The sequence below is a fragment of the Lathamus discolor genome, chromosome 14, assembly GCF_037157495.1.
Source record: "Lathamus discolor isolate bLatDis1 chromosome 14, bLatDis1.hap1, whole genome shotgun sequence".
Taxonomy (NCBI): Eukaryota; Metazoa; Chordata; class Aves; order Psittaciformes; family Psittacidae; genus Lathamus; species Lathamus discolor.
Window position 1 is genome coordinate 10,618,329 of NC_088897.1, and position 23,809 is coordinate 10,642,137.

Sequence of the window (23,809 nt, forward strand, 5' to 3'; positions counted from 1 at the left end):
TAGAAGGAATCTTCTAGGATACAAGCCAAGCAAGGTGGACACGAAGGTAACGTTACCCTTCTCCATCCGCGGCACTCGATGAGGAATGCTCTAAGAGAAGAATGCGCTGAGCGGACCACAGGGGATTTTGTGCATTCAGGTGTGGAGAAGCTGCTGCCTCGTGATGCAGTTACACTACTTCCACATTAGATTGTTCTTCGGGCATAAATAGATGCCAATGCTGTTACTTCTTCCTCCCCCTCCAAACCGCTCCTATTGCAAGCGCCAAAGCCGAGTTGTTCTTGCCGGGAGTAAAACTAGGAAAGAAAATGCTCGTCGTGTTTGGCATTTTTAATTTAGGTTTGTTTTATTTAAGTTTAATGTTAATTCCATGCTGTGTTTCAGTAAGAACAATACAGATTCTGTATCTGTGGCTCCAGTCAGATATCCAGTAGTACAAATTAGCTTCAAGTTACACATACTGAACAAAAGAGGTTGAGAGCGAGCGAAGGGAGATGGGGGACAGGGGAGGGGAGAAAGAAAAAATATTGAACACGCATGCAGGCTTATCAATGCCACCTTCAATGCTAACCTGCTTGGAGGAAAAGTAAAGAACAGGCAAGAATGAGCAGCCACGGATTGTTGAACTGTTACCAGCACCATGATTCGCAGCAAGGTTTCAGCAGGTTGGAAACTGGGGTGTTTCGATACAGTAAGAACCCCGTTACGATCTATGTCCCAAAAGCAACCTGGACCTTCAAGCTGAACAACGCCGTTGGTATAAAATTCACTTGAAAACAGTTATAAAAGGGAAGAGAAAGGGAACTGCCACCATTCCTCGGCTGTGACACATCCCTGCCCTGCGAGGGGGAACGTCCACTCTAACCTGCCCCATCTGGAGGGAGACAATACAGTAATGCTGAAAGAGCCTTTACCTGTTAGTGTCTTAAGGAAACCTACAAGCTGGCACCAGTAAAATCCACAGAAATTCACTCTTGCCTTTAAGAACTTTGAAATTGTGTAAAAAAAAAAAAAACAACCCAAAAAACAAAAAACCCAAAAAAAAAACAAAAAAAAAAAAAACCAACCCAAAACAAAAAAAACCCCGAAACAAAATAAACCGAAATAAAAATAAAGAAACCCAACAGGGCAGGAACCTAAATTCTGAGCCCCAATGTAAAAGTCAGATTTGGTGGTTCTCAGAGTGACACTGAGGGTTGTTGTGGGGAAGGGGAAGGGATGGTCAGAGATGGGTTCTCTTGTTGGCCTTTGTGTCTCACTGGTTTTCATCTTCCACATCCTGCAGCGCTTCTTTATTCTGTTCTTCACCTGCGGAGCGGGGGCAAAGGGAGACGGGAGCTTTTAAACACACGCAGCGGCTCTACAGGCATCCAGGTTAACAGCTCCATGCACAACACACGCTCGCGTCAATGGCACGCACACACACACGCCTGTCACACACGGCCGGGTCTGAAGCATTCCCATAGGAATTGCGCCTCAGCCCCACCTCGGTGCGTTTCACAGAGCTGTAGCACAGGCTATTAGAGGACTCTGGTAAGGACACACAGCAGCAAACCACTGGCCCTGAAAACAGGCTCTGCACGGGATCAGCAACAGCCGAGAGAACAATCGTGGCTCAGCATCCTTCAGTCAGAAAACACCTTCCCCGAACCTTCATTTCTATGCCAGGAAGCCCTAAGGACCTCTATTCGCTACCTACAGCAATAGAGGGTTTAGAACAAGCTCTTCTCTACCCAAATCCCCTCAAGTCTCCCCAACAGCAATGTCCTGCAGTCCATTTTATAAAGAACGCTGACGAGGCATTACTAAAAGGTACCGAAAGAAGTCTAAATCCACATCCCTGCTTCAAGTCCAACTTCGAGCCCCAGACCTACATTATTAAATGTTTCGTGTTCTCTTGAAACCAGAAGGTTTGGACCTATTCAGCCAGGCTGCAACAACGCAGTGGAATGAAATCTACCCCTAAAGCCTCTTGTAGTTAAGCGCTGGTTACACTCACACTGCCCAGGTGAGGGGCATGCAAAGCAATGGCTCCTGCACAGCCTTGCCTGGCTTCTGCTGCAGGAGGGGAGGTTTAACATCCCCCAGCTACTGCCATGCACGAGTAAGTTCATGTAAGTTCTTTACAATTACCCTTAACCGTGTGAGGTGGTTTGAGGGCAAGGAAAGCTACCCATTAAAGAGACTGATGGGCACTAAAATCCAACAAGCCTAATGACTTGCAGCATGCCCAGACTGAGCACTGGCCCCAGGTACAATACAAGGTGGGTTTCTAGGAACACATGACATCCGACATTCGGCAGCAGTAAAGTCTACCTTTAGGATTATGTAGCACATCACTTGAGAGAGAAGCAGAGGCCCTAACCCAGGAAGATGGATTAATGGATCTGAGCATGCTCTAGTTGACACACTTAAGCAAATACTCCTGTAACAGGCCATTGTGAAAGTGCTTTTCATGCCCAGATATTCTCAATATCCATCCAGGAATGCAGCACAATTCCCAAACAAAAGTTACTTTGGGTCTTAGTCAAGCACGCTGGACCTGGGCAGGGGCAGCAGGTCACAGCTTAGCCCTGGAATGGAGTCCGAGACACAAGCAGTTTATGAGCATCAGGAGCGACAGAGGCAAGCACCATTAGTGACGGCAGGGAACTGACACTGGGAAGTTCATTCAGCCATGACAGAGACTTACAAAGTAGAGAGTTTAGGAAATGAACACTTGGACTTTCCTTTAGGAATCTATACAGCGGGAAAGAAGGGGAGAACAGGAATCATGAAGGTGACATTACAAGCAATGAAAATAAACTCAACAGCTGGTCTATGACATGGTTAAAAGATACAGGAGATGAGACGAAAGGTGCAGCAGCTGAGGGACACCTCGGTTCAGAGTCCTTCCCTACACCTACACAACAAACCGAAACAGGCAAAAGCTGAATGTGAAAGAGAAACCTCTGAGTGTGCCCCAGCCCGTACCAGTTTCCTTCCTCAGTGCCACTGCCAACCTTTACAAGCTTCCAAAGCCTTTGCCTGATTTGGCGATACGGAGCTCTGGAAGCACCAGTTCCAGATGCACTCAGATGCACATCAGCATGGCGTGAGGGATGAGAAACGTGACACCTGTGTCTACACACTGGTCATGAGCACCGTGCTCTATGTGAGCCCAAAGAACCACACTGCAATATTCAGTCACTCTGCAGCGGTTTGTCATCATTCTCTTCCTGCCCTTCACCATACACAGTAACCGGGGTGATCTGAAATGCTTCAGGAAGGGCAGAATTACCCCTCTGCTATGCTACGGAGGTCATTATGAGACATGTCACTCCAGATCGTGCAAAAAGAAACATCCAGAGCCTCTGTGAATAACCCTGGTGAACATCTACAATGTAAGAGATACACGAGGCATGTTGGCAGCTCACAGGCAAATAGCTCATGGAAGACGTTCCAATGCTGCTCTCTCACAGCAGCAATCCAGCACTGAAATGGCACCAGGATATTGGGCTCCATTAAAAAAATCCTAACCTTGACCAGCAATGCCCAACACTTGGGATCTATGCAAAGAGCTGGAAGCTCTCGGGTAACCAACCCATCAATCCTCCATAGAGCAGGTACTCAGTAAAGAGACCCCACAACTGCTTTCAAATGGACACTACACCACTAAAGTACTCCAAAGAAACTCTATGAGGCTATCACCATGCTTCAAGTAACATTAAGTATTTCAGACATGTATTTTCTAGGTTAAACAGTGATGTTTCAAACCCCTGCATTTCTAAGCACCTAACGTACATTGAACAGGCCTGACACTTCCCTCTTTCCAAGTTAAAGGAATTCAGCTCTTTCCACTTCTCTCTCCAGGCCGTCATTTAAACATGAGTGTCATTTCTCTATACAGAGATCATGTTTCATTCACTACCAATCATCAGTGAAACTGAAGGCCTAATGCAAAGAACCGAACGAGTGAAGTTGGTATGTATGTGAAAGTGTAAGAGGAAAAAGTCCATCAGGATGACAAAAGGACACTTAATTCAACTTATCATATTAGTAAGCAGAAGCAGTGTCCCACCCTCTGGTACTGCCAGGGGATACATTCAGTACTTGCTGCCGCAGTGGCCCACCTCAGGAGGTATAACCTAGTGGGTTTGGGCAGTGTTAAAGATTAAGTCCTTCAAAAACCTCAAATAGGAAATGAGATTTCTCCAAGCTTCTTCTACACCACCTCCTCTGGTAACGAAGCATTTTACAAAATCCCTTTTCCCTCTTCCCTTTATGCTCAATAATTCTCCATAAGAAGAATAAAAGCTATGGGAATTACTGATCTCTGCACCTTCACAGCATCATGCCATTAAATGCTCCACTAACATGCCAACAGAAACACTGAGTGACCTGAAAACCAAAGGGCAACTAGATGGGCTGCAGTACTTGCTCCTGCCCTGGCAATTCCCATCTCTCAGAATGACAAGCACAGATGAACATGACAAGCCTAAGAAGGAAAAGCTGAATTCGGTGAGGTCACTGCTTTTAAAATAATCACAAACAGCCAGATGGGAGGAAAAGGAAGTCGACATTACTGACACCTCCCTCCTTCAAGTGAGAGGTGGAAGGCTTCAGAAGCTAATGTCACCCCTATCAACTTAATCCAGTGCTAAGGACGGACATAAATCCAGGAGGGTCAACTATTAGGAAAGACAAGAGGTAAAACACCAACCAATCCACGTTTCCATGCTTTCACTTCTGGACAGAGGTCAGGAGAGAGCAGCGTTTCAGAGGAGAGGTTACTTACCATCACCCTGCATGTCTGAAGTCCATAGTGTCAGATTATCACGTAACAACTGCATGATAAGTGTAGAGTCCTTATAGCTTTCTTCACTCAGTGTATCCAGTTCTGCAATAGCATCATCGAAAGCTGCTTTTGCCAACCTGTAAGCACAGAGTCAATCAGATTTAACACACTGCTCAACCCAACCCAGGAGTGCACAAGTTAAACCCGTGCCTCGTCGCACCTGTGTTTGGTATTCACATCCCCATCTTCCCAGTCACCGCTTACCTGCAGGCACGATCAGGAGAATTAAGAATTTCATAGTAGAATACAGAGAAGTTGAGCGCAAGTCCTAAGCGGATGGGATGTGTTGGTGGGAGTTCTGTCATTGCAATGTCACTAGCAGCTTTGTAAGCCACCAAGCTATTCTCTGCAGCCTCCTTCCTGTCATTCCCTGTGGCAAACTCAGCCAGATACCTATGGTAGTCCCCCTTCCTGGAAACAGAAGCAGTAAGGAGTCAGCAGTGCTTATTTCCCCATTAAATTAACAGTTGAGTTCAGAAACTCCTCTTTATATATTCACACAAAGGACACTGCTGCTAAATTACTGCAACAGTGCGTTAGTACTGGAGCGAATGTGAAACCATCATGCAGGAAAATCAGTTTGGATTCACTTATTTTCTTGTATTGGTACACAAAATCATAGTGTTACCTTCTCCATTATTAAACTGTGTCTCTACAAATGCATCTCATCTAAACTAGCCAAGTTTAGGATAGATCTCTATCCTAGCAAGAGATTAATTCAGCTACAGGCGAAAACACTGATCATGTCAAGATTTAAACTGTGCTTCAGAAAATATGCATCAAGCCAGTGACTACAGCACCATACTCCAAGGCCAAGTTTCACCTGATAGCACAACTCTGAAGCTGATACTATATGGCAGTGATCAGTCTACTTTATTTCTGTCTCTAGTTCAGACAGAGCAACGTTCTGGCCTCACAAGATACTTACATTTTGTAATAGAAAACCTTGGACTCGCCAGTGTTAGCTGCTGGAATGAGGTGTTTGTCCAGTACATCCAGAATGTCACAACAGATTAACTTCAGCTCAGTCTCAACCTAGGAAGGAAAACACACCCAAAATGAAAAGAAGCGGCGAGGTTAGCACGTAAGACTAAGAGCTACTTCAACAGCATCCAAATATCAACACAGGCAGCAGCACAGAAACCCAGAAGTGGGAAGACAGAATCATAGAATAGAATCATAGAATAGTCAGGGTTGGAAAGGACCTCAAGATCATCCAGTTCCAACCCCCCTGCCATGGGCAGGGACACCTCACACTAAACCATCCCACCCAAGGCTTCATCCAACCTGGCCTTGAACACTGCCAGGGATGGAGCACTCACAACCTCCCTGGGCAACCCATTCCAGTGCCTCACCACCCTCACGTTAAAGAACTTCTTCCTTAGCTCCAATCTAAACTTCCCCTGTTTCAGTTTTCACCCGTTACCCCTTGTCCTGTCACTGCAGTCCCTGATGAAGAGTCCCTCCCCAACATCCCTATAGGCCCCCTTCAGGTACTGGAAGCTGCTCTGAGGTCTCCACGCAGCCTTCTCTCCTCCAGGCTGAACAGCCCCAACTTCCTCAGCCTATCCACAGTATCAAACACTGTAAGAGTGATTGAAAAAACCCGATTTACTGAACAGTAACATTGGAATTCAGCTGCTCCACAAGTGCAATAAGGAAAAGAGTTCTGTGTAATCAGCTGGCACAAGGGAGGCAAGGACTGGTGTGTGATGAAATGTATAACTGAATAATGGAAAGACATCTCACTAGGCAGCGGCATTAAGTTTGTCTCAGGATATATAATTCCTTCCTGCAAGGCTTGCACAACTCCTAATTCCTTATGGTTTTGATCCTGGAAGGCTGCCCTAAAAGCAGCACTGGTGAAGGGGATAATTTGAAGGTCATTAATACAAATCAGCTGAACTCCACTGCACCCGTGACACCTTCAGAACAAGTTTCCAGCGACTACGTGGGAGGCAGAGCTCCAACAGAAGAGCCTTAAGACAAATATCAGGGAGTATCAGAAGAGAATAAAGATGTGCCACACAAAAAGGTCAGATACAAGAGGAAAACAGACTCCAGAAGCAGGCAAAAAAGGCAGAGTGCACCAACTTGGAGATAAAGCAGGCATCATCAACACTGAGATCTGTGGCCAAAGAAAACCCATCTATGAAGAGTTATTTAAAAACAGATGTTGAGTTTTAATAGCCAAAATTGAAAATATGGTCACAGCACCTTCATTTTTCCCTTTAGTTTAGAATATAAAGCAAGGCCTATGAGGTTAGGGTTTACCACAGAAAGTTTCGCACCTGAAAGCAAAGAAACCAAGTATACCCAAACAGCTAAACACTGTCTTTTGACATCAACATTGCCAAAAGAAGACTTGCTCTGAGCATCCCATGTCCTTCACAGTAGCAGTGGTTGGTTCACTGGCTCAAGCTACTTTTATGCATGATGAGGTAGAGGGTTTCAAACAAAGGCATCAATTTAGTTAGAAGAAACTACCTGAAACTGCATGCCCTGGATCACAAGAGCTGCCTTACTTGGTCCATTATCCCGCTGCATCCTCCCACCCATGCAGTTTTCTTTCCTTCTTTAAGCATTTCTCTTGCCATGTAATGTTTTTATCACCATAGAGCTCCCAAGCTATTAGGGTTTGTTACCGCCACATCTACCCTCAAAAAGCTGTTAAAACTACAGATCCAAAACAGATGTTAAACTGGCACATACATACACAGACTGGTTTGTACAAAACGACTTAAGATTTGCAGGAGTTCCTTTAGAGAAATCAATCTACAGCAGATGTCATGTACAATGTCAGAATGCCCTAACAGTCAGAGGAGGAGTTAGATGCTATAAAGTTATGTGACAAATGCTTAAGGAAGTTGTTGAAATATGGTCACTTGAGAAGAATCTACTTCGTATGTTCTTGGGCTACAAAAGCTAGAAAACCTTTGGCCAGCAGTGAGTTCCTGCAAACTTCTTTCCTCTTGATCCTCTTTTTCAATGACTTCTTTTGCAGAGAGATCTTCAGCAAAACTGCAAAGAATTAAATCAGTTTCTAATCCTGTTCTGTTAAATAACCATACACGTACAAACGTCTATTTCAGCTCAGACAGACCTTTTACAGCTTTGCTTAAAGGATCATTCACACAAGTTAGAGATCAGCTGTTGTCCAGGGCAAATGTCCTGACCAAGCTTAGTTTAAATATGTTATATATAAAAGAAGAACAAAACAAGAAACCCCCACCAAAACCCTAAAAGCTCTTTTACAAGGATCTGCTGTAGACAGAGTGGCTCAGTGAGCTCTTCAAAGCAGCAAAGCAGCACAAGAGCCCACACTAAGCTTGTTCAGAGCATTCAGAAACTATAGGTTTAGGGTCTATCACCATTCCAGCTCCAAATGACATAGAGTACTACAGGTTCTGACCAGCAAGGAAAGACTGCTCACCCCAAAGGGTGCACAGAAGCCCCCATAAGGCACCCTGCTTCTACATTTCAGTGACAGTGCTGACTTAACCAGGTTCCAGACTGTGTTCTTAGCTCTGCAGATACAAAAGCTTGTAAACCACCTGGTGATCTAAAAAAAGGAAACTTATTAGAAGCAACCAGGGGAAGGGTAACCTGCGCTAGTTCTTTGACCTGTTTTAGTACGTAGCCCCCAAAATAGCTGCACCTCCCAACTGAGATGCAACACAAAACTAGAACATAGGAAGCAGTTGCTAAAACCTGCAACCTCCCTCCCAGCCCTGCCAAAACAATCTAACCACCCACATTTATGCCAATTCATAGCCTCAGCTTTCTAAGTAGGAGGGAAGGAGAAGAGCCTTGCAGCTGCCCCAGAATACAACCCAGAGCACTACGAACACACATACTCATACAGACCAGTAAGAGGAAGGTTATTTCTCCTATGCTATTACGGAAGGGATTTGGTTTTACTGTATGAAATGAACTGCATTACATACAGACATACACCAAGCTCTCAAGGATGAAGGACGCATGCCTCTCTGTTCATCTACAAAGATGCAGTCAGATGAGAAAGCCAGGGGCTCTACTCTTCTGTATCCAAATGGCCACAGGACTCAGAAAAGAGCTTGCCTTCAAAGGAAGCAAGGAGTGGAATTTCCCCCCATGGCTATGTATGTGTTTTGCTACATTTATCTTTAGTGGTTTGGGTAAAGGCACAGCCTGGCAATTCCGATCACCTCTCAGTATTGCCTAGTGTATGCCTCAGACGAAACCAGCCCAGCCCTATTCTGACAACACCATCATCCCTCAGAGTTCTGCCCCAAGCCACATCAGACAGTAGCTCAAACAGACTCCAACCATTTAAGAGCCATGTGCTAAGCTGCAATAAATACCGATGTACACTGACACCATCAAATAATTACTTTCACATAAACTACACCTTCCATTTCAACTTGAGCAGCACTCTATAGCTGAGCACGGTCATACACCCAAGTTCAGGGGGTAGAGGAGAGGTGTTTTCTGGAGATGTTATGTCCCTCCAACTCTCCAGGGCTTTCAGCTCAGCCTGTCAGTCCCCTCACAATTTAGCTTACTCTGAGAAATGCCACAAGAGCAGGTATTTGTGGACAAGGTAAAAACAATAACCTGAACTTTGCTGAGCCTGTACCAGAACTCATCTCTGCAGAGAAGCACCGAGCACAACAGGGCAGCTGTGTTAGTGTTCCAGCGGTGACAGTAAGAAGCATCACCCAAACCTCTGCAGTATGTTCTCTGCACCCTTACTGCTCCCATGCCATCTTGGTAAGCCCATTAACACTCTTTACAGCAGCTGCTAACTCATATTAAGTCTCCCAGCAGCTACAAACAGGATCTAATCTTCAGCTGCAGTTGATAGCGTCTTGGAAAACTCAGGCTAGAGCTGACACTGTTCACCTGTCTCCAGTATGAAAAGGCATTACAGTTCTTCAAAACACTCTTCCACCTACAGCAACTGTCATAGCTATTCCCTTTAAGGATTTAACAGCTGAAGATACTGCTGGCACAACCCTGCATTCATTTGGCCTTCTCTCTCAATAGGTACTTAAGGACTACATACATTTCCTGCACATCAGTCTGTTCGGCATGGTACTTGCTCTCTTCACAAAGAAATACAGAGCAAAGCCTTTTTTTACAGTCCTTTCCAAAACAAGGAAAAAAGTCTTTTCACTGTTAAAGGATCTCTGGCAGAAGACAGTAACTGCTCACAAAGCCCTGTGCAAAAACAACCCTGGAAGCACACAGTGTAAGACAAATTTAAACAATCATCTGAGAGCTATTGTCTTATATGTTCTGGTAGGAAGATTTCAGACACCCATCAAGAAGTGGTATTTGGGACTCTATGTAACTGGCAGAGCCTCATCCCATCAACATGCCAGCATAAAATTAGCAACTCACAACTTGAACAATTCCATGGAGCAACAGAAACCCTGTGAGTCAACAGAAAGCAGGCCAGAGCCATTCCTGAGGAAAGATTTCCAAGCCAACATCATTTCCATTGGTGGTATATGAATCAGTGCCAGGTGATATAACAGACTCCACTGTTTCCCTGAGTGAAGAGCTGAGCCATGTGGAGGCACTTGTCATCATATAATGGAGATTAAGAAATGTGCAGAAACATGGGGGATTTAAACACAGGAGCATGCCTGTGCTGTGCTAAACCATCACCTAAGGAAGGTGCGGAAGAGGGGAACAAACCTGACTGTTCTTATAGCTGGAGGTTTCATTAGCCCTTCCTGACAAAAGTGAAAGCCTGCTCCAAGCTCTCCATTTTAGGTAAAGCTGCACAGACTGACTAGAGTCAGCATGAAGTTATGTGGATCCATTTTTCTCTCCAGAGAGACAGAAAGAGAAAGAAAACAGCAACACCCTAGAGGTTACTGCACATGCAAGCTTCACAGTTAAGATGACCATGACATCTTAAGGAATATGGGAATGCTTTATCTCAAATGGACTGCTTTAACTGCTGTCAGTGTTGCTGACCAGTTTAGGACAAAAAGAAACTTAAAATTCTACGTATTAAGAATGAGATGCTCTCAGAGAAGCCACACTACCCCAATACTCATTTCAACATAGGCACTGCTGTCTGAGCTCTGCCAATTCAATTATCAAGCCTAACCAGGCAACTATTCTTCTGCTAGGCACTTAGTTTCAAGGGAAGAAGGAAGAAAACAAGGCTAACATACATGAAATACACCCATCACAATGATAAGGAGTCAAAGAAAGTGGCCATTTGGCTTCACATGTGTTCTTTGTGCCAAGAACACCACTGAAGATCCCTCCCCACTAGCATTTCAACTAACAGTGTTAATGCCTTGACCTCTGTAAGGCAGAGTACTGCAACAGCCCCAGGTGTCAAAGTCTGAATGATCCAAAGCAGCTTTTATCAGAGGTAGAAGCTTACCAGCCAAACAGACCTTTGACATGGTTAATTTTCAAAACAACATCGGCTGGGGTAAATCAGGTTGGAGGGGAAAGAAAAAGGCCTCCTGAGCACATGCAGCCTCACTCTTAAGCAAGGAAGAGAAAGTGCCAGCCTAGTTCAAATGCTTAGCAAATAATAGCTGCGCTGAAGGAAAACCCCTCCCTTTCTCCTTCCAGTCTACTGCCCTTTGAGTGTTTACACAGGAACACCCAACCTCCCCCCTTCACCAAGTGTTCTTTATCCTCCAGAAAAGGAACAAGCTTCATCCTCTCAAGACAGTCACTTTATAACAGGTCACCACACTGCTACCGATCTAGAGTATCAGGAGAGTTGCGGCAAGGATAACAAAACTGGACCTTAACTAAGTGGCATTATGCTGCAACACCAACTACATCTTACCATTTGCCGATATTCCCGGATCATTTTTAATTTGTCTTCTCCACCTTTGTTTTCTTCTTTCTGTTCAATGCTGCTGATTATTCTCCAGGAAGCTCTTCTGGCGCCAATCACGTTTTTATATGCGACAGAAAGCAGGTTTCTTTCTTCCACTGTCAACTCCACATCCATTCCAGCCACTTTCTTCATTGACTCAACCATTTCTAGGAGGAAGAAGCCAGACAATTATTCTCGGAGCTGAAGCATCTGTCAAACCACTTGATGCAAGTTGTAAATTAATGACAGTTTAGGAAAACAGCCTCCCTCCTCCTTTCATACACAGTTCACCTTACTTTTATGCTGGAGTGTTCCAAACAAATCAATGAGCATGTGCACAGGAAAGTATCTGATGTTCTTTTAAATGTATTTGACAAGGGTCCCCCAAAAAAGCCTTTATAGATAGTTTAAGTTTTAGTCTGGGTGGGTTTCTGGGGGGGTTGTTAAGAGACAGACAAAAGGATTTAGCAGCAAGCATGTTTTCCACAGCTGATCAGAGTTACCAGTCCAATCCTACAGGAATGCCAGTTCTTCAAAGTGCTTCAGAAAAGGCAACGAATAGTGAGAAGAACATGAACAAATGTAACCTGGCTTTCAGCACAGTGAGAATAAACTGCAGAAGTAGAGAAGGCTCCACTGATGTGTCAACTGGAATATAGTCTAACATCCAGATTTGAATAGATGAAGTGTGAGTACTGTCATTAGGAAAGCAAGTCAAGGTGCCAAAGCGAACCACCAAATGAGAAATGAGGCACTTAGAGAAGCAACGAAACAGTCATTCTGAGCATACCCAGAGGAACCATATCTACCCATGCCAAGCAGCTACTTACACTGAAAATTAACACACAAAATATCAAGTATTTGATATTTATAGTTTAAACCTTCTGGAAAGGACTTCTAAACCTCAGGTTAAAACAATTAGGACTAAATACAGCTTTCCTCTACTCAAGTGGAAGCAAACGCTTGAACCACTCAAGAAAGGTTATAATCCTTTCATCACCTAACCAAAGTATGATTGCTTGTGACATAGAAAAATAAAAGACGAAAGTGTTAAACAGACCCTAACTGAGAGGCTAGGATGAGACACTCAGGAGTCACAGGTTTTGTCCTGCCACACAGCGCTTCATCTCATTCACCATTTATCTTCCAGCTTCTCAAACTGCTGGGAATCCCACAGATGAAAAGATGGGCATTAATGAATGAGATTAAGACCCAACAACATCACCTACTCAACAGGGTAACAGTTTCTCAGCTATCTGCCAGGTAAAGGGACACTAGAATGACTACTCGGAGACTGCTAAAAGCATGGTGATGCACAGGGTGACATAGCCTACTTGCCTCCCTGTTCTGTGGCCTATTTATCCTGCCTACTCATCATTCCACCCCCACCATTTGATGTCATTATGTTCTGCTGTGTCATGGCAGCACGAGCAGTGGGAAACTCATGAAACTTAAGTGTCATTTTTGTCTTTGGGTGCCAAAACTCACCATCTTCACAGGCATAAGCCACGTCAGCAACAGAAACCGTAGGCTCAGTCTTTTTCTCCTGGCAGGAACAATGTTAGCAGTCTCCAACGGGTCTCCACATTCTGTAGTGACTCCATTCTCACCAGAGGGGGGAAGAAAATCCCTACCTCTAACAGTAGACTTTGCTTCTCCAAATCAGACAGTAACAAAAAAAATCTACCAAGGATTTAATAAAACCTTTACAAGCTGTATTGAGCAGAGCACGTATTACAGATTAGAATCCTACTCATAAACAAGTATCTTGCCCAAAGAGAAAAGATTTATCAGCCTACCTACAAAGCTGTTGGAGAAGAATGTTTCTAGTTTAGCAAAGAGCCAAATTTTACTTAGAATACAAGTATCTGGGCTGGTATTTCAACAAGACAAAGTAATATTATGCACATACCTTGGTCTTCCACAGTAAAGCCATAATCCAGCCCTGAAAGTTTAAGCCTTTAATCACTCAGCAATACAAAAGCAAAAGGACAGCATAACTATCTTCTCCAATAGAGAACTAATTCTAACAAAGCCATCTATGCCTGCTAAAAGAACAGATATTTAAGTTGTAAGTATGGCTTTACCTTTCACCCTGATGTGAAAACCTCAGAGACCATTCAAGACAGAACACAAGTCTGAAATTACATTTCAGTAATAAGGATTACTGCAGCAATGACAACTCACTGCACACACAATCCAGAGATGCTTAATGCTGCATTATGGAAAAACTAGTGTTATGCAGGTTCAGAAAGACAAATACTGCAGTTTAAGTGGTTACCTTCCAGGTTTTTTTCAGTTGATTGTGGCTTATTACACTACTGTCAGATCGTACCATCAGAGCAGGAAATCCCCAAAGTATAAGATGTGGAAGGGTAAGGGAATATTCTAGAGAATGACACACCCGAGATTTATACTCTTCCCCAGGCATTTGCTGCTGGTTGTTACAAGAAGCATCACAACAGACATCTGGTCTGATCAGGTTTGTATATGCTAACAAAAAAGGGCATTTAACTAAGACTCAAAGCAATTGTTTAAGATAATACAAAACTACAATAACACCCACACTGGTTTTTTTTAAGGTTCCTAAATTCTACTATTATGATTAAGGTGCACCTCACTGCAAAGACAGCTGACTCACCTCCAGCCACTGTGCAGTAACAGTGGAGACATGCATACATAGCTTGGAAAGCACAAAGGATCTGGACAGTGGTCACCACTACACTGAGGGCTACCTAAGAAAGGTATTTAAAACAGCCTGGTACATTGCTTGGCATTGGGTTTGTTTGTTTTAATGTGAAAGACAAAAGATTATTCCTTACTCTAAGCTAAAAAGCAACGGGGAATTTTACAAGTATTGAGAAGGGTATGTTTGACAACCATCTGCTAGGGGCCAACACAGAATTTGCACAAAGGGCACAGCAGATAAGGAAACTTCTAGGTAAATCTTTGCAATATAGGATACAAAACTTAAGCAAGAGTAGACTACACCAAAGGAGTAGCCAGTATCTACTAAAAGCTGAGTGTGATGCAAGGATATGAATACAGCAGAAAGGAATCTTCCCAGATGTGTTCACTGCAGATCATGCACCATAACCACTATTCAAAGACTCAGTACTAGTCTTGTACTTGTTCATTCTTGGAATGAAGAGCAACAGTAAGTCATAAGAACTCAAAGTATTCCGTTCAAAACTGTTGGATATAATGTCTCATTTAAGACTAATAGCAACAGCAAACACAAAGCAGCTGTAACACGATGCTAATATTCAAGAAGGGTTCCAGGAGACAGACAAGAGGATCTACAGAACCATTAATAATGCTCCCAAGAGGTTAAGCTAACAGGAATTACTGAATAAGTGGGTATATGCATAAACACTTTAAGGTGGAGCATGACCTTCTGGAAAAGCAAGTAGCACCACACAAACCTATTGTGATGCTTTGAATGAGTCAAGCATATGGACAAGGAAGGATGGATTGACATAGTCTACCTGGATTCCCAAAAGCATTTGACAAGGTTCCTCACCCAAGGTTCTTTGAGGAACTCAACTGCCATGAAATAGGAAGGAAAGTCCTCATATGGATAAACACTTGGCTGAAAGACAGGAAACAGGGTATCAATATAAAACTCAAGGGTTCAGAACTAGAAAGATCACCAGTGGAATCACACAGTGATCCATGCTGGGAACATGCTAACATCTGTGATCCAGAAAAATGGGAGGAAATGGTAACTACTAACTTAGCAGAAGCAGCAAAGTGCTAAGAACAAACACAAAAAGAGCAGAAGAAACAGGGGCAAATGTATTTTCTTCATTAAGTGATGAGTGTATCTGTGAAGATTAACGCCCATAGACTGAGCTTTTCTACAACTGCAGGCTTCCACCCAGCATCAGTGGGCACCATCCTATTCACTGCAACTATTAGCTCCAAATTTAAGCCAAGAGAAGGTAGAGCTCATCTTTTCATCCATTAGGAACTCTTCTTTCTGAACATACTGTTACCTTACCCACGCTGGGTTTTTCTGTTCTCTTAAGAAATCTTGCACTTGGCAAGTGAGACTTAAGAGACAGCTAAACCTGCCAGGAGCTTGAGGGGGAGGCTTTCCCTCTATCCCTATCAATTCTCAGCTTTCACAGCCCAACACTTCTTTTGACCTCTCAACTGGCTGGCTCAGGTCACCAGCTCAGACAACAGCTACCCAGAAAACCAACAAATAAGCTTATAATTTAGAGAACTGAACAGGCTCTAAAGCTTATAATTTAGAGAACTGAGCAGGCTCTAAGAGTGAGACTAGAACCCAAGTTCTAGTCAGAGTAGATAAAAACAGCCAGGGAAGAAAGGACACCCCTCTTTCAACAGGGGCCTGCCAGATTAGCTCACCCCACTATGCAGCACTGCACCATGGTTCCAAACGCATAAAATGAACACAGCATTTACCCTTCACATTTACCCATTTACAGCATTCCCCGTACACTACACAGGTTTGGGATTTTTCGTCAAGATTTTCATGTGCTTGAAGCATCCCAAGTACAGTCAGTATTAAAAGCAGGGTGCAACTACTGAGGCACTAAAAATTGATAATGCAATCTTAAAACTCCCTACCCATAGCATGCCACAATTACCAAAACATACAAGTTTTATACAAGCGTGAAAGAACCCAACAGCTACGTTCCCACAAGTTAAGACAATCAACAGGAGGAGGAAGAAAAAAATACCAAGGAATATCCATCCTGCACAGTGGCTTAGACTATGCTTTGCAGAGAAGGCAGCAGATTATACTGGTATTCATTGTATACAGCTGGCACAGCCAAGATACTGCCAACATCTGATTGCATGACTCTGCAATATCCAGTTCTAGAAAGCATACTCATACCTTTATGCACTTGGAGAAACAGATGGGCTATGGCTAAATTATCCAAGCAACAGTGGCATTTTCTGAATAATCAATCCTATGGACTATCCCAAGTCTTTCTGGCAACATGAATGTGATTTCTAAGTCATCGCTATCACCTCTTCAAGCTGTGAACATGTGTTTTTCTAAGTAAACGAGGGTTTTCCTGGTATCTGTAACAAAAGATTTAGTTTAAAGCAATACACAGGCAAATCTAAAGACTGAGTGTATTTCTCAGCCTGATTGAGATCTGCTACCAACTAATCTGCTAATACACTCAAGTGTACTCAAATGTAATGGACACCTACTCAGCTTCTGGACTCCTTGCAGAGAATCAAACCATCTAATTATAGATGTTTGTCTCCTTTGGTTGCTCTTGGTACCTCAGGAGATTCAAGAAGCCAGCTCTAGAAGGCCCTCTCGCACAGCTCCTCATGAGAAGAAGTCAATTTTTATGGCCCAGTATGTGAACAATTATCACTTAAAAAAACAGTTCCTCCTAACTCCGATCTAATTGTCTTGCCCATATTTTATCTACCTCTTAGCCTCCTACATTTCTTAGGAATATGCTGAGATTTTTCTGCTTTCTAGCACTTTCACATCTACCTAATTCTGAGACAAAGAGAGCAGTCATACCCCATGTCACTAGAACAGTAAGACCTTTGACAGACAGGTATAAGTACTAACCATTAACGTGGGGGGAAGGGGAAAAAAAACAGGCACAAAACCCAACCTTGTTGTTTGACATTAAGTCAAACAACACAAAGTGTGCTTGGTATTTGCTTGAAAGAGACAAGTCCTCTGCAAACAGATATTAATAGGTTCAAAGCCTGAATGGAGACCACTGCTGCAGACACTACTGCCTTCGTAATAGACACATTTCCCTGACAGATGATTTATAAAGACATTAAGAGTCTGCTATTAACCTGATGTATTGGGAATCAGGAGAGCTGTCCAATAGTCTGGGCTTTTTTTCCCTTACCTGTGCGTTGACCTATTATCTGCTTTTGGGGGAAACAACCTACCCACACTGCTTTCACCTCACCTAAATTACACTGTATGTAAAACTTAAGTCATATACTTCAAGACATGTAGTACAAACCTATTGTTCAGGGTCTAAGTTGTTGCTTACAGTCATAACTTGCTTCTCTCCTGATTAAAAGATATTACTTAGCTTCCACAATGAAGAAATGGTTTCAACATTCAGCAGCAGTCTACAAGAATCAAGATACACTCATTTTTTTTTATATATATAAATGACTCAAATGTAAGATAATGTCAAAAAACAATGTTACCTACTCCAATTGTTTCTGGGGAAGAAAAAGTATGTTATAGTTAATGTATTGTTCTATTGATAATAGTCTTTGAAGGAACAGCACTAAGTGAGATTTCTCACAAAGCTTCCTGTACTCTAAGTAAGCTTCCTGGCATTTTGTGATTTGTCATGACATGCTTAAGCAGATCCGTGAAGATAGTCAGTTACCCAAATCTCTTAATATCTCTAGAGATCAGGGCTTAAGTGCTACCTACACCACAGAAGTACCTAGAAAGTTGTCCCCTTAATCTGGGCCAATATACTGAGGACAGCACAGACACAGGATTAACTCCCAACAAGTCGTCAACTACAGCTTCCAAGACTTCACTAAGTCTCTAAATGGGTCAGGTAAGTAACAGCAAAGAAGCTACAGTCAGATGCCCACCATAAGTGCTGCTATAAATACCATGAGCCACACAAAAAAAAGCAACCCACCACACACCACCCTTCTGAAGTCACAGGAAGACGGGACAAAACTTAACACTATCCTGCTATTGAACATGAAATACGGTCCTTCCACACTCATACCCAAGTTACACACGAGATCTGTATTCCCACAGACCTGTGGACAGTACTTACCATCGCACCATTTTATACAGGTCAAATAACCATAAAGTAACAGTTACTAATTATCTCAAAGATCAAACTGAAGAGCTAAATTAAGACTAACTTACTTCACCATGCTGCTTCCCAACAATTTTGCTCAGAGGATTACTGAAGAGCTATCTTGGCAGAACTCAGTATTTCACAGAAACAAGAATTATGCCAATAATTTACTGTTTCACTGAACAAGAATACAGAATTAGATGCTGAAACAGTACCCACAGTACATATTCTTCCAGGCCTTGGATGTAAAAGCCATGGAGACGCATTTAGAACTGGGAGCAGAATTGGAGGGTGCACCTTATTTACTCAGCTTGATTCCAACAAACTCTGCAAGTCTAAAAGCCACAGCACTGATTAAGTTTAGTGCTCCTCCTAAATGATAACAGTCTCGTCACCATTCAGATACAGTACTGCACAAGAAACGTTCCACATTTTAATCTAGCCACCTTGTTTCACCCATATCCATGATGCTGGTAGAATAGAAAGTCCCTTGAGGAAAATGCTGCAGCAAGGCAATTCCCTACTAATCAATTTTTATTAGTTGACAGAAGTCTGGTTGGTTTGCACTGCAGGTCTCTACAATGGGGTAGAAGCTGATTACTCTCCAAAGAACTGATTTACCACTGACTTAACACAACACCAGAAAGACAGTCCTGCCTCAAAAACTTCCAATGATGAATCCTCCAGGATGCTGGCCAAGCAACCAGCCTGGGTTTCCACTCAAACCAAAGCCAACACTTTCAGTTGCACTGACTCATCTGTACCAGGTGGAGAACCCTTTTCTCCCTACCCACCAAACCAAGCCCAGGAATGCTACTGGAATCGGGACTGGGGATCAGAGGGGGAAGAAATGCATCTTCTCATCTCATATCCTTTAGGGCAGGTGAGTAAGACACTGAAAAAACCCCAAATCCTCAGTAAGTCCACACTTACTGTGGACTATGGGACTGCATGTATCCCTCCACACAAGTCAATTATGTTGCACCCCAATATCTGGACTGGAGGGGGGCATTTTTTTCTGTTACTTCTTATACTTATTGTGAAGCCTGACTCCTTCCATGTAGTGGAATTCTCACTTCTACCTCATTTCCCTACTGGAATGGTCACAAAAGGGAGTCCTGCTTAGGCTCTCCTTTTTTTGTTAGTTTCTGTTTTCCTCCCCAAAACAGGCATTGTTCAGGTGTTCTGCAACAGTGTTACTGGAAGGTCATTTGGCCAGAATTTGGTCAGTTTTGTCTATGCTATGAAAATTACAAACAGCAAGTATCTGGAGTGTCTTCCTACTTCTAAATGAAGTGTAACCTACAAAGGGATTTATTTCACTTTAAATGAGTAAGCATAAGGCCTTAAGGCAAAAGTAACAGTCCCCAAAGAGTAACACCATTGAGAAAATTAAAGGCCTTTTCTATTATATGCAAGGGGAACATGGTTAACGAAACAGACATTTTGGGAGCTAGAGACATCATTCAGGGGTACCAGTTCCTCCACTCTGCCACTTTGCAGCCAGATACGCTCAGGAATCGTGCACAAAGTTACAGGGGGAAAAGGATGAAAAGGCGAAGGTAGAAAAATGAAGCGATCTGTAATAACGCCTACCACATAATGAAAGCGCACACATTTCCTTTAGGCAATGAAGTATCATGTACTCGATCCCTCCAGGCTGAGAGCTCGCTCTCTCTGGGTTTGCCAGGAGCAGCAGCACGTCCAACCGAAGGCAAAGGAAGAGAAAGAAAAGCGCTACCCCCCTCCCCCGGGGACCCCATAGGGCGAAAGAGCCTCTCCCCAGCAGCCCCTCCCGGGGGGCCGGGAGAGCCGGGCACCCACCTTCCGGAGAGCACGGCACTGGGCGTTGTCTGCGGCGAGCCGACCCGAGCCCCACGCCGCCGCGAGGCCCGGCGCCAAGGTACGCGAGGCCCGGGCCGAAGAGAACCGCCGCAGGCCGCGGCGGTCAGCGGCACGACGAGGGGTACCGAGGTCTCTTTGTGGGGCCCCCCGAGGCGGGGGCGGCTCCCCTTCCCCCCCCGGGACTCGCCCTTCGCGGCCGCCATTTTACTCCCGGCTTCTGCCGCCACCGCCCCCCGCAGCGGGCCCCGCCCAGGCCCAAGACACCCACTCGTTCAGGGCCCCCATCCCCAGCTCCACCACCCCCTTGGGGCGCTTCTTGTCGCCATTTTGTCTGGGCCCCCCTCCTCCTCCGCCCCTGCCCCCCCCTCCCCCGCCCAGCCGCCATTTTGTGGCCGCTCCCTCCCTCTCCCCTTGGCCTTGCACGGCCTCGGCCGGCGCTCACCATCGTAGCGCTCGGCCTGCTCAGCCAACTTGGCCTGATAGACGAGGTCCTCCCGATCGTCCATGTCCTGCAGGAGGGGCGGCGTCGGGGACTGCACGGGGCGGATGGAAGCCGATGGCTCTGGGGGGCTCAGCAGCTACCAGCTCGCTGCTCTCCGGGCAAATATGGCGGCAGCACCTCCTCCCGCTGCATCCGGGCACTTCCGCAAGGGCGCGCATGCGTCCTGCGGCCTCCCATGGCAACGCCGGCTCCTTAGCAACGGCCGGGAGGCGGGGGCCGCGGCCGGGAGGCGGCGGCCGGGGATGGCGGGGCCGGGGCCGCCGCTCCCCCGCCCGGCTGTGGCGGGGCCGCGGCCGAGAGGGCGCCGTTGTTCTCGAGGAGGCGGAGGGGCGAGGTGCGGGGCTGCCGATGGCGGGCGGGGCCGGGCCGGGCTGATCGGAGGGTCCCCGCGGGCCTTGCCTCGCCGGAGGGTGGGCCGCCATCCCTCAGGCTGGGGGTGCTCACGGGTGCCCGGCGTTTCCCTCAGCGCTCCCGTTTCTCTCAGGGAACGCGTTTCTGCTGCCCTCAGACGCTGTTTGAATGCCTCTGTGCGCGTTTCCGTACAAATCGCCGGGTGCGCTCCGCGCACAATGGTGAATCTAGCAATGAAAGGCAGAAGGGCTGATTTGGCAGCTTGCTGCGGTTTCTCCAGGCTGTTTACTCAAGCAAAGTATCACCTCCAGTGCTGTGTCTGACGTGGGACATGGTAATTTCACAGTTTTAAGAGGCTGGGAGAACTGGAAGTTAAAATCGCATTTTCCACTAGTTCACAGAGTACTTATGAAGGAAAAAAAAAACCCAAAACCGGAGAAAGCTCTGAAATAATTGAGATAACGCCTCGATTTCTTCACATCAGAATGGTCTGAGGGAACTAAAAGAGAATAAAGCATAAATTTCCTCTTCAAAGATCTGCTGCGGGCCGCTGGGAATGAAGTCTTGTTTCTGTCTTTCCCCAGTGTCTCCGGATGGGCAGGATAAAGACTCGGCCTTCCCGAGGTGTGGAAGCGCACAAAGATCTTTGCAGCCTTTGATAACGCGGCAGAGGTTGAGCAGCGCTGGCACCCCTTGGACACAGCATCGGGTACCCTTTCATTTACTCCATTGTGTTGTGCCCGCTGAAGCACGTTCCTGATGGGTGACTGAGGGCGCAAGCCTAAAGCACCGTTTAAAGCATGTGTTTTATAGGCTATTGTTTCTTCATTCGCTTTCAGCTGGTGAACAAGAGCTTTAGGGTGTGTAAAACGAACAGAGCCTGATGGGTTTCGCACAAATAAGTCTAAAACTACAATGGGATTCTTTTTCTATCACTGTTTGCCAGCCCACAAAATCAATGGTCTCTTTCCAGGGGATGTTTTGACCCTCGACTCTTTCCCTAATCTCAAATCACAACTCCATCAAAGAAAAAACAAAGATATTGGTGTGTCTGCACTAAGGTCAAAAGCAGACGTCAAGAAAAAGAGCTATTTTCAAGGTAGTCAAAATATGATCAAAAAATGCTGATTTTGTTAACATTGGGACTCATTATACATATTTACCTCTGAATTCTTTGTTAAATACATGGTACTACTACAAAAGCAGTTCAGGTAGGCACCCAAAAGACCCCAGCGATACAGTCACCATGTATTTGCATCAATATACTAAAAATCATTCTGAAATGCAAAATCACCTCTGCACTTCATAATCTTGACCACAGAAAGTCTATTTTTCAGCAACTGAGGCTTAGTTTTGTATGGGAGCTGTGCACAATAAATTAGATTGGCATCAATTTAGGTGCACTTTTCTGTGATCCTCATGTTCAGCAGCTACTCAAGTTGCAGAAACCTCAACAATACATATAAACTAGGCCACTTTAAGCATCCTTATTTGGCAAAAGTTGATACACTTGCTAAATGATAACCTGTTGTCTAAATACCCTAAATATATTTGAATGCACTTGTTACAGATGGCATGCAAGTATTTGGAAGTTGGTCAGGGATTTGGCAATCACAAGGAATAAACAGTCTAATGCAGGGAAATGCAGCATCATTTGCTGATGCAATCTGCTTGTCCCTTGCACCCTCAACTTTTACCACTGCTGCACTGAAAACAGTTGTCAGAAAGAGGGGGAAAGGAAAGAAGGGGCAATAGGTTTCTGTGTGAGCCGTGTTGCAGCAGCACTTATACCAGGCCACGGTTAAGCAGCAGAGGCGGAATGTGGAATGGTCTATGGAACCTCTTCCTACGGAATTATCTCAGGTAATCTCATTAAAAGGCCCTCTTGGGTTGCAGCTCTGCTGCAGCCAAGTTGTATGAACACTGGAGCAAAGCTGAGGGCAGCACTTCTACCTATGAAAATTTAATAGGAACCCGCTGGTGTGGAGCTGGAACTGTGCTCTGGTGTACACCCCAAAGTTAACTGCCTTTATATACAGTATTGCCACCAAGATTCTTGCCCTTGTGGCTGAGAGGCCACTGTCCCCTTGCAGTTTTTAAGGATTACAATGGCAAAAGTAGGTCTAATGCAGGTTCATGTTACAAATGTTCTCCCCACATGGGATACAGGCATTTTGGTCCTCATTTTCGGAGCTTCCTCCTTTGAGAGCAGACTGCACAGTGTAGCTTTTCATTGAAATAATGCTATCCCACCCTCAGAGAGAAGTCATCCTGATCCATTAGTACCCTCCTGTATGAGATTCGCTCTGGTATCAATTTGTATAACTTAATGTATGTTTTTACTGACAATTACTCTTTCCTGATACACCTGTGGAGGTAGAAGTGACACTAGCAGCTACAAAGTCCCATCTTACCCTTCTTCACAAGCCCTCTTTTGCAGCGAGATACACTTTTTCCCCCTACCCCCTTGACTCAAGCAACTCATTTGATCACAGGAAGTCACCTTGGTTTTACTGGTGATTTTACTTGACTGTAAAACCTCAATTTTCCTGGTTTCTTACTGGTTTGTGAGTTAATTACCTTGGTTTGACTTACCTCTATGTTGTTGTCATGCGAGTATG

The 23,809-nt window shown here is 44.7% G+C and overlaps 1 protein-coding gene across 1 annotated transcript; it reads right to left on the bottom strand.

Moving 5' to 3' along the window:
- Nucleotides 1-320: 320 nt before the first annotated feature.
- YWHAE (tyrosine 3-monooxygenase/tryptophan 5-monooxygenase activation protein epsilon) lies at nucleotides 321-20,984 on the bottom strand. The gene is made up of 6 exons (XM_065695107.1): nucleotides 20,778-20,984; nucleotides 11,649-11,848; nucleotides 5,766-5,872; nucleotides 5,042-5,248; nucleotides 4,778-4,914; nucleotides 321-1,308 (listed from the first exon to the last, which is right to left on the bottom strand). Exons 1-6 carry the CDS (start codon nucleotides 20,839-20,841, stop codon nucleotides 1,256-1,258), a joined length of 768 nt encoding a protein of 255 aa, XP_065551179.1. The 5' UTR covers nucleotides 20,842-20,984; the 3' UTR covers nucleotides 321-1,255.
- Between the last annotated feature and the right edge of the window lie 2,825 nt (nucleotides 20,985-23,809).

Excerpts from the sequence above, each read along its gene's own strand:
- YWHAE (XM_065695107.1), bottom strand. The coding sequence starts at position 20,841 with ATGGACGATCGGGAGGACCTCGTCTATCAGGCCAAGTTGGCTGAGCAG. Across the intron at positions 11,849-20,777 it reads GCAGGCCGAGCGCTACGATG|AAATGGTTGAGTCAATGAAG; the intron begins GTGAGCGCCGGC and ends TCTTCCTCCTAG. Across the intron at positions 5,873-11,648 it reads TCCGGGAATATCGGCAAATG|GTTGAGACTGAGCTGAAGTT; the intron begins GTAAGATGTAGT and ends TTTCCTTCCTAG.